Below are 11350 nucleotides of genomic sequence, written 5' to 3'. Positions count from 1 at the left end.
AATGGTTACTAAGTGTCGTCAAGAGGGAGAAGCTTCCCGGTGCTGTTTCACAGCTGTACAGCCTTCTGAAAACAGAGAACAGAAATTAGATGGACTGAGCATTCCCTTGATTTCTAGGAAAAAGAATCTTTGACAGTCATCACCATAAAGAAACCAAAAAGTTTAAGATTACCTCAGTTATCTTACTTAACGTGTTAAAGCATTACATGTTGCCCTAGTGATGTTCACAGATATCATGTTACAGTTACGTGCATTGAGAGCCATCCATGGTGTTATAGTCCCAGCCACTGGGGAGTCTAAATAGGACGGAGTGTGTGTCAGTTACTCTTCTGACGCTGTGATTAACACGTGACCAGAGGCGACTTCATGAACAAAGTTTAGTTTAGTATAAGGTTGGTTTCAGGTTGGAGTACACAGGGGTGGGAGAGGTACCCAGTAGCAGGCAACCAGAGTGAGAATCTGAGTGATCACATCTTCAGCCGGAAACACCAAGCAGAGGTGGGTGGAGGGAGGAAGGAGAGAGAGTGTGTGTTTAGAGAGGTGGGAGGAGGGAGGGAGGAGAGAGAGTGTGTGTTTAGAGAGGTGGGAGGAGGGAGGGAGGAGAGAGAGTGTGTGTTTAGAGAGGTGGGAGGAGGGAGGGAGGAGAGAGAGTGTGCGTTTTGGAAATGGGGCAGGTCTGTAAACCCTCAAAACTCACATCCAGTGACACACTTTCTAAAGATTCCATAGCCTCCCCCAAATAGCTCCACCACCTGGAAACCAAGTGTTAATGCCTGAGCCTGGGGAGAACACGCTCTTTCAAAACACCGTAGATCCCTTGAGTGTATAATTTTCATACCAGCCTGAGCAACATGAACTCTATCAGGAAAAAAATTATTTTTACTACTTATTTTTAAAAATAATTTGTGGTGTCTCACCCATAATCCCAAAGTTTTGGAGAAGCCAGAATTTGGAGTTCAAGACCATCCCTTCCTTACATGATAAGTTGGTGACCAGCATTAACTGAGACCCTTTCTTCCCCTCAAAAAGTGTGTGTCTGTGTGCACATGTGTGTGTGCGTGTGCATGTGTGTGTGCATGTGCATGTGCGTGTGCATGAGCGTGTGTCTGTGTAGGGGTGTGTGTGTGTGTGTGTGTGTGTGTGTGTGAAAATGCAAACTCCACATGTGTACATTGCCACCATCACTGCTAAATCCGGGCTAACAGAATGAGTTCTCCGGGTCCAAGTTTGTAGTTCAGTCTCAGATGAGATCCGTAAAGATAAATGACCATTTTCAGCCTCACTGTCACCTCCTCAGTGTGGAGGACACTGCTAAGGACAGTACAGATAGTATCCCTAAACAAGAAACTGGCAGAGGGAAGACCCTGCAAATGACCCAGCAGAGCGTCTAGCTGGAGAGGGTGTTCAGTCTCCCGGTGGGTGCAGCTGTGTGTTGCCCAATGTGTACAAGGAGCAGAAATCTGCCACCTACCTCTCCATCTGATGAGAACCCGTGCAATGTCACCGTCCACACCTGCTTCTCGTTGCTAATGCTGCCAGCCTAGGGGAGCTGGTCTCCTTCCTAATAAAGCATTATTTTTATGCTTTTCTTTTCTTTTCTTTTAGTACTCTTGGTTTTTCTTTGATGTGCTGATAAAGTCCATGGCTCAGCATTTGATTGAAAATAACAAAGTGAAGGTATGTTACTCCACTGGGGACTTGTTTGTTCAGGGACGGGAGACGAGCTTACTGGGTTGAAAGCTCACAGCTGTTCATGTTTCCTGTGTGCTGGGCACAGGCTTGCTCTAAGTGTTGTACAGTTTCACAGCAGTCCTGTGAGCGACGGGCATTTTTACATAAGGAAACGGAGGCTAGAATGTTTGAGTTATTACTTGCTCCTGATCCTGCAGTTAATGAGTGCTAACGAATCTAGGTCCAAGGCCTTGGTTCCTGACGACCTACAAGGCTACTAAGTCCAAAGAAAAATGGAACAAACAAAGAAAAGTTATTTTTAAATAGCTTTTTTGAACCATTTGCTTGAATGCTAACGTGAGATGCTGTCGTCGGGTGTTCAGTGTCTAAACCACCGCAGATATTTCTGTCTACAGATGGCTGAGTCTCACCGGGCGCCCGCCTGTCTTCTAGAATCAAGTAACAAACAGGTCCTCATAGACAATTCAGGTGGATAGGTGTACAGTCTCAAATCCCCCCTTCCTTTTACTGGTACCTGGGTATTTGTTTCTCTGACCCTGTCCCCTGGTTCCACTGGGACGTTTTGTCCCTCTGTTCTCAGGAAGCTCATCCCCACACAATTGGTCTTGCCCCTGCATTGGTGATTACTGTTAGGATGTGGTCTTGGAGCTCTCTGAGGCTCAAGGTTTGTTCAGAGTGCTAATGTAGGACACACTGACAATGGCATTCTCTGTTTGATGACTGAAAGAGCTGCTTCTGATGCAGGAGTTGGGAGTTGTGTCTGATGGTGAATTGTGGCCATGTTGCAGCTGTGTGACAGCGACTGAGCAGGAGGAACCTATGAGAGCTTTCAGTTGCAGGGCTGCATGTACTCTGTAGATGAGAGAGAGAGGGAGGGAAGGAGGAAGGGAGGGAGGAAAGGAGAAAGGGGTAAGGGAGGGAGGAGGGAAAGAGAAGGAGGAAGGGGGAGGAGGGGAGAGGGGAAGGGGAGAAAAAGAGAGGAGGGAAGGAGGGAGGGAGAGAGGGGGAGGGAAGGAGGAAGGGAGGGAGGAAAGGAGAAAGGGGTAAGGGAGGGAGGAGGGAAAGAGACAAGGAGGAAGGGGGAGGAGGGGAGAGAGGAAGGGAAGAAAAAGAGAGGAGGGAAGGAGGGAGGGGGAGAAAGAGAGAGGGAGGGAGGGAGGGAGGGAGGGAGAGAGAGAGAGAGAGAGAGAGAGAGAGAGAGAGAGAGAGAGAAGTAGAGAAGCAGGCAGACAGACCTGGGAGAGAATGTCAAAGGATTGAGTCTTTTACTCAAGGGCTCCATTCCTTAGAAGCAGAACAAAAGGTTGGTGGCGCAGAACTGAAGCCATACTTACCTGTAGAGCAGGACCTGAACCTGGCCAGTTGGTTTCCTTGGTTTTTTTGGTTGTTTGATTTCCCTTTTTCAATCCGACTTAAAGACTTTGATTTTTACCCCATAGGGAGATGCCAGATGGAGTGGGGGGGTGGCATTTGCCTTGCACGGAGCTATGCACCCTCTGCGTTCATGCCAAGTCAGCCTGCCAAGGAAGAACCAAGCAGATTGGCTCCTTGGCAGCACAGCCAAGTATGCGCTCTTATACACGCACCATTTCATTGTATCACCTTTTAGTTAAATATGTTACAAGCGCAGCAGGATTATAGCCTCTGCTGGTTTTCTGTTGTTGCCACTGTAGAGGGCCACTGGGTTAGACCACTGACAAAGCTAAGAAGCCGAAAGTTCTAGGTCAAAGTTTCTGTGGGGTTGACCTCTCTGAGGTGTCTACTCTGCCAACAGATAATTTCTTCTTCTGCAAAGGTTTTTGTCCTGTGTGGCACCTGTCACAGTGGACTAATGCGCACCCTGATGACATCACTTTACCCCAGTCTCTTCTCTAAAGACCCTATCTCAAATATAATCCCCCACTGGGACATTTCAGGGGTGCCCCAGCTTAAGCATACAGACCGGGCAGTGACCCAGTGGGAAAATGTTTTCTGTGGAAATGTGGAGACCCGGGTTCAAATCTGCAGAGCCCATGGAAAGCCATGTATCTCTAATCCCAGCGCTGTTGTAGTGAGCTCAACCAAGGAGGAGGCAAAAGCCAGTGTCTGAGGTTGTCCCTTGACCTCCACGTTCACACTACGGCATGCACAGGAGAGACAGGGGGAGCACAAGAGCAAACAAACACTTAGGGAAAAACTCATCTTCAACATGCAAATTTGGGGATGCAGTTCAACCTTTAAAAAAAGCCCTGGGGGTTGGGGATTTAGCTCAGTGGTAGAGCGCTTGCCTAGGAAGCGCAAGGCCCTGGGTTCGGTCCCCAGCTCCGAAAAAAAAAAAAGAACCAAAAAAAAAAAAAAAAAAAAAAACAAAACCCTGAGGTGATTTTTATTTAACTATAAATAAGAGAGACAGCTTTGAGGGCCATGGTGCTTTGATTGTATTTTAAATGTATTGGTTTTGCTCATGAGCACTTCTGACAATAACCCTTCAGTGTAATAAAAATAAAGTAGTTTAGGTAGAGCATGTACATGTAGCCTGGTGGCCACTTACCCTCATGACAGTCACCATGAGAGGAAGGCACACATGGTGAGGAGCGGGCGATAGTGGGACTAGTGCATGGAGGAGTTGGTCCGGCCTAGGAGGAGAAAAATACCAGGGTGATAAGGAGCAGGGAGCTCCTGTCATAGGGAATTACAGTTGCCCCTCCCTGCGGAGGGCTGCAGCAGAGGCCACCTGAGAGGTGATCCAGGAGGCCATGAGCACTTCTGACAACGCGTGCAAGAACTGTGCACACCACCGACCATCACTTCCAACCGTTAGGAAACCAGGAGAGGAATCAGTCGCCTGTGTCTGTTCTCGGTGCTAGGCGAGGTAGCAGTGGCCTGAGAGTGCGTTTGGTCGCCAGCTCTTCCCCTTTATCACAGAGATAGACAACAGGGTAGACAGACCCTGGGTATGATCTTTCCAGATCTTGAGGTGCCGTGGAGCCAAGAGCAGCCTCAGCAGGTAGCCACTTGCAGGTGCTCCACCCTTTCCAGACTTATGGTGGGTTCCCCACACCTCCGCGCTAAGCAATGCTATGTTTGTCTTTGGAATTGCAGAGCCTTCTCCCCACCTTAATTGTATCCTAGTCCTAAAGCAATGTGTTTAGAGAGGGATTTTTTTTTTTTTAGAAGTCTTAGAAAAAGTTTCTGTGCAGCTGTGTCTGTAAGAGAGCTCTGGCTTCCAAAGGAAGGATGTGGAACCACAGTATAATTGACCCTGAGGAGAGAGCTTTAGGAGCTCCTCCTGGCACTGTAAAAGATTCTGAGCATCCATTTTAGCCCTGCCTGGTTTGTGCTAGAGGTCCCAGCCTCTTCCCACAGGTTACCGGGTTTGGGTTGTTTCTAGGTTTGGGCTCGTGTGAGTAAAGCTGCTGTGCACACTCATGCTCGGGTATTGTGTGGATACACTGAGGGGATACATGCTGAGGAGCGAATGGCTGGGCTGGGAATGGCTGTCTTAACATCTCTTATTCACCAAGTATTCATATTGGCATCCTTCGAGGTCCAGGCAAAGTTCACCTCTGCCTCCATTTCTGCCTCCTGTTTGGCTCACACAAATTCCTTCCTGTGCTCTGTTCTTATTGCTCCAAGTGAGTATCTCTTCTCCAATGTTCATGGGTGGTTTCAGGGTAGGAGATGTGTCTTTAATCCTTTCATGCTTTTCTTCTGTGTTCCATACCTAACAAACTACTCAAAACACTCGAGGGGTGGAAACCCGGGTGCCAATATTCAGCCCGTCATAGGAATGTTCATATTGGGCTTAGAGGAGCCCAAACAGTCTTTGCATCTTTCAGCCTGTGCTTACTGCGCTTCATAAATAAAAATTCTCTTCTTGCGTGAAGGCAAAGAATCACACTTAGGACACTCATCCTACCTCTGTGAGCTTTTTCACTCCCTTCTTAAGGACAGACACCTGTGGGACGCCAGGACTCAGCCTAGCACAGCGTGGGAGGAAGGAAGTGGAAGGCAAGTCTGAGGGAATTACAGTTACTAAACATAAGTTATAAAAAGAAGTTTCCAAAAGCGTCGCCCACAGATGCCGAGTCAGAGAACTTCCCAGCTGGCCCTGCTGCGGTGTGGCCTTTCCCAAAAACTCCTCCTTGTAACTTCCAAGCACCTGCTTTCTCGGATGGTCCCAAGTCAGACTCAGTCACGTGCACCGATGAGGAGCTACAGGGCCATCTGCTGGAGCTGCTTTCTGCTGCTGGTACCAACTCTTCAGCAAATGCTTCAAGATGTGTTTGACTGACTGGGGGCTGGAAGGTGGACACGCCTCCACCTTTAGCCACAGTTCAGCAAAATGGTTTGTACATTAATAGGTGACTCAGTCTCATGGAATACCACTTAGTAATAACACGGAACAAAATACTCATTCTTGCAGAAATATGGGCAACTCTCAAAAGTATTGAAGTAAAATTCAGACCCAGAAGATTACATGGATGAATTAATTTATATTTAAGACATTCTTGGAAAGGAAAAATTACAGGGATAGAGAGCAGAGCAGTCATTGTCAGGATCTAGGCACAGAGGATGGGGGCTGGCTCCTTGATCTTGGTGGTTATGCAACTGTGCTCACCTTTCAAAACTTGCCAAACATTGTACTTGTACCGTCTGCATTTAGTCAGTTGTGGTGGTGGTGCATGCTTGTGGTCAGTCCTGGGGAAGCAAGAGGAAAATGATCATGAGTTCAAGTCTAGCCTGGGCTTCAAAGCAAAGCCATGACTCAAAAAAATGAAGTCTGAGGTAGAAGTACACTTGCTGCTGCTGCAGAGGGCCCAGACTTAATTCTTAGCACCTGTGTAGTGGCTCACAACTGTAATTCCAGTTCCAGGTGATCTGACACTGTAAATCCCTGGTTTTAGGAACAGTGTTCACAGGGCTGTGACAGCAAGGCTGGGTCTGGGTCTTCAGGGAGAGCCTACTCAGGAGGGCACATAGCTACCACATTCACAGCAGAGTATGCACAGTGGATAGGTACAGGAGTCTAGGCCTGTCACTACAGGTACTAGATAAGGAAACCCTTACAGTCAGCACCCATTAGAGCAGCAGGTGGCAGTAGGGACACTACAGAAATGGTAACATCAGACCTTACACCAGGCTGTGGACAAGGAGTAGGATTTTGCTTGCCTGAGAAGCCTGAGAAGATGTCCAGGGGCTTTCTTCACAGAGCCGTGCTTGGGTATTCATTCCCACTCTGCACACCAGCCATTATCCTAGGCTTTATTCTTCCTTTCAGTTCAGTTTATAGCCGTCTTTATAAAAAGCATCTACTCACCTAGGTCTTTCTTAACTTCCTCACCTCTAAATGTGTGTCTTACTGAGTAAAAAGTCCTCAGTTTGTTCTGTTGTCAAAAGAGTTGCTTACCATAGCTGTTTGTCACTGCCAGAAGGGCATTCGGTAGCCTCCAAAGGCCCCTAGTGGCCCTTAACAGCAGCATTGCTGGTGGGTGGATATGTGACTTGTCCATCACCTATCAACACTTAGAGACTTACTTAAAGATCTGCTAAGAGGCATGGTAGAGCAGGTGGTGTGATGGATTCATTGTTACCAGAAGGTTAGCCTGAGCAGTTAGCAACAGTGTTGCAAGTCTTGCTTTCTACCCCCACCCCCCTCTCCCTGCGCCCTCTCTAGTGGGGAAGGCATTTTAAAAGACATCACTACTACACGACTCTGAGACAAAATTAGCAATAAGTCTCCATTATCGTCTAACACCTAAGTTATATTAAGCCTTCCCTCAGGAGTCCCCAAAATGTCATTTTACAGTTGGCTCAGCTGAGTCCATGTTCTGCATTTAGCTGACATGCTGCTAGGATTCAGGGCTTTTTGTTTGTTTGTTTTTGTTTTTAATTCTCAAACTGTCTTCTTTCTGTTTGTTTGTTTGTTTTTAGTTGAATGTGTATGTTTAAAAAAAAAAAAACTGTGGTTATTTGTCCAGCAGAATTTCCTGAATCCAGGGTTGACCAATTGTTACCCCACAGTGTTGAGGAATGTGGCTCCTATTCCCTACGTTACCTCCACACATGCAGATAAAAAGTAGACACTTGGTTTAATATTCTTTCTGCATGGATACTTTGTAGCTGGTGCTACTATGTGCTAGCAGGAGCACATATGTGTGGCAGGACCACTTTCAATGACAATATCAATATGTCGCCTGGTGTCCACTCAGCCGGTGTTGTTTTTTTCCATTTTTCCTGGTTTTGTAGTGGTTGGGTCAGCCCGGCTCTGAAGGCCCACAGCATTTCCTGGGGCTCCTCTTTTCCAGGGTTGGCCATCTTGCCTGATGATTTCTTGGCTTTCATGTGAGTTCTAGATGCTGATGGGCTCTTAGCTCTGTCTTCTCAGGACAGAGTGACTGGTTGTACATAGCAAACAAAATTCTTTTAACTTTTCAAAGCAGGTTCTGTTTGTGAGAGCTGTTTAATGCGTATTCTTACAACTTGGTCCTACCTCACTGGGCTCTTGACTCTGTATGTGTTTTAGAGGCATGTTCTTGCTGTTGATTTGAACTGAAATGATTAAAACACAAGTATGTCTAATCTTCATAATAAGTCCTGGTGTTTAGTGCATAAAATTGTGCCCAGTTTCATGTCAGAAAGATACAAATCCTGGTTTCAATCTAAAGTATGTCTTGCTTTGTGGGAAGCCAGCTCAACATCCAGGTAACCAAAGGAGGCAGTGAGGTGTGGCATCAGAGATTGGAGTCAGTGCTGATAGCAGCCAATCACCTCCCTCCCCCATCCCCACCCCATTGATAGCCAGTCATCTCCCTCCCCACCCAACAACCCCCACTCCTGATGATAGCAGCCAATCATACATCACCCCAGCCTACCCCTGCTGATAACAGCCAATTGTATCCCTCCCTTCCCCCACCCCAACTCCTGATGATAACAGGGGGTGATTTACAGGGTCAGCCCTAATAGTGCTGCTAGAAGTGAAACTTAATTATCTGGGGCAGCAAGAATGCCCAGTGAGAAACTTTGAACTGTTAGCTTTTAAGTAGCCAGCAAGAAAGAAAAGGATAGAGAGAAAGAGAAACACACACACACACACACACACACACACACACACACACACACACCCTCCTCAGTAGATGAGGCTGAGCCCCAGTAGCCACACTTCCCTCAGCCTTTTTATACCTTCTTAGACAAAAGTTCTTTATAAAATTATCTCATAGATAAAATGTTACACAAAAGGGAATTATAGAATGATGTCAACAGTAAGTTCAAAGCAGTGTTTCATTCTGTAAGCTCGGTATAAGTTCAAAGCAACAGTTTCCCATGGCTGTATCACAGTGCACGTGTGGCTTCATCCTTGGACCTGACCTGGAATGAATGTTTTTCCTTGATCACAAATTTGTCCCAAGCCTATTTCTCTTCTCAGTGTAATTGTGAAAGCTCATTGTATTCCTTATTATGCAGCCTTTGCTTACTGTTCTATGAGGAGGGGCCACATTCTATTCTTGATATAATAAAGATAACTTTATTATATCTTTCTGGGAAAACAACTAAAGCCATCTCTTAAAATTTTCTTCCTAAAATTACTTGAATCAAATCAGGAATTCCATAAAGTCACTAAACAGCATTAATGTATGAAAGTTCATCTCCATGATGATCTTCAGGGAATCTGACCAATAGGGTAAGCTGATGCCCAGCTAGACCTTGTGACAGTGGCAGGAAAGGCACATCAGCAGGGAGAAGCATTCATGGGATGAAGTCTCTGGGCTGCGCCCCTCCAGAGCTCACCCATCACAGCCATGCAGAACAGTGGGCCATCTCCAGGAAACTCACTGCTTGCCATAGCCTCTCCCACATGGCTTGTGCCACTGCTTGGTGATATCCTGGTGGTTCTACAACAGGCCAGGATAACAGTGGCTCAAATGTGACAGGAAACCTGATTTTCTGTTTTGGAAAATCGTGAGCTGATAGGTAGGAGAGCCGGTTGGAAAGGAGAGCTTGTCCCCCCAGGGTTATGCAGGGACTCAACCTCCTATCTGATTATCCAGCCTAGTCTGTTACCTTCTCCCCCACGGTGTTATGGCTAGTTCGCCATCACGGCACGATACCAGACATAGGAGAGAAAGGAACATGAAAGCTATCTGCTTCTTTGATGAGCGTGGGAGACACCTGTCACTCTGCAGCCCATTAGACAGGACTTAGTCACAAGGCCCATGCGAAGTTGTTAGACTGGGAAATAGAGTCTAGTTGGGCAGCCACGGCTCCTGCACTTCAAAGGGGTCTGACAGTCACCAAAGAGGGAAAGAAAAGGGAGGCTGACAAAGGAAAGGATAACTAGGACTTTGTAATGAGCTGTTAAACATCAGCTTCCTTGTTTATAAATCGGGATGCTCCATTCTTGTGCCTGTTCAAATTAAATCCAATGGTTAAGAACTTAGTTGAGCTTCCCCCCCCCCCCCACTTTGTTTGTGGACTCAGGGAAAAAGAAGTGTGGTCCTATGTGGCAGAAGACTTTGGACTCCTGGTAGATCCTCATGTGAATCTTTTGAGTTGTGTGACTAAGCACACATTCCTACGGCCCCTCACCCCCTTTAACATGCAGAATAAGTCATAAGGATCAAACAGGATTGGATGGAAAATAACCAAGAGTGTATGGTGCAGAGGCTGGTACGTAGAGACGTGGCAGTAATGAGACTGACGGCTCAGCAGTGTACTCTCTCTGGTATGCACTAATGAGAACGATCCGTATGTAAACCGACTTGCAAGCACAAGGCTGCCACACCCTTTAAACTGGCAGTGTGTAGTCCTCAATGCTGTGTGTTATTTGAATGCTTGAGGCTTCAGCCCAGCCAGCGCTTTTTCTGAGCAGGGCCAGAAAGACATCTTATTGAGTAAACCATCAAGCCTGGTGACCAAAGTCCAATCCCTGGGACCCACAGGGTGGAAATAGAATAAAACTCCTAATAGCTGCTCTCTGACTTCCACATGCATACTCTTACATAAGTTTTGAATAAAGAACATAAAAAGTGTCTGAGAAATGCTTGGCTTGTGGCCATCATTGAAGATGCCCAGAGGAAATGCAGGGTCCTGCCCACCCCTATGTTTTGCCAAAGCTCTTAGATCAGCATTTCTGTTCTCACTTGTATGAACTACCAACATCCTCTTCATCATGTCAAAGAAGGTCTTTGACATATTTGAGCATGTTTAAAATATAAATTCAAATACCGTACTATAATTTGATTTTTAAAATTGGGTAATTTTTTTTCTTGAGATTTCCATCTTGAAAGTATTGATGAAATAGTGTGTGGGAACTTACTAGACCGCATTAGGAAGAGTATATCTCACTTTTTATTCAATTTCACTCATGTTAGATTGGAACTCTGGTTTTTGGTTTGCTTGTTTCTATTTTTATGGACTTGGACCCCCAACCCTAAGTATGATAACTAAAACATCATAAAGGTTGGGTCTGGATCCCTTTCAGTTACTTCGAAACCAGAGATTTCCGGCCTCCTACCATCACGCCGTGGAAACCGTGGTGAACATGCTGATGCCGCACATCACACAGAAGTTTCGAGATAACCCAGAAGCATCTAAGAATGCCAATCACAGCCTGGCCGTGTTCATCAAGGTAGGGGCCCCCTGCTGTGGGAACACTGCTTTCTAAGGAGCTCCCAGCACA

The 11350-nt window shown here is 46.4% G+C and overlaps 1 protein-coding gene across 48 annotated transcripts in view; it reads left to right on the top strand.

The window, feature by feature from the left end:
• The window catches only part of Dock9 (dedicator of cytokinesis 9), a 271459-nt gene that overhangs the window by 176923 nt on the left and 83186 nt on the right, over positions 1–11350 (top strand). For all 48 annotated transcript variants that reach the window (XR_010057802.1, XM_063274005.1, NM_001105759.2 and 45 more), the window contains 2 exons: positions 1606–1677; positions 11153–11299. Coding sequence is in view for 47 of the 48 variants with exons in the window: in XM_063274005.1 (XP_063130075.1) it covers positions 1606–1677; positions 11153–11299 (219 nt within the window). In the remaining variant the exon portion in view is untranslated. The remainder of the gene's footprint in view (positions 1–1605; positions 1678–11152; positions 11300–11350) is intronic.

This window comes from Rattus norvegicus, chromosome 15 (genome assembly GCF_036323735.1).
Source record: "Rattus norvegicus strain BN/NHsdMcwi chromosome 15, GRCr8, whole genome shotgun sequence".
Taxonomy (NCBI): Eukaryota; Metazoa; Chordata; class Mammalia; order Rodentia; family Muridae; genus Rattus; species Rattus norvegicus.
This window is presented reverse-complemented; position numbering and strand designations above follow the sequence as displayed.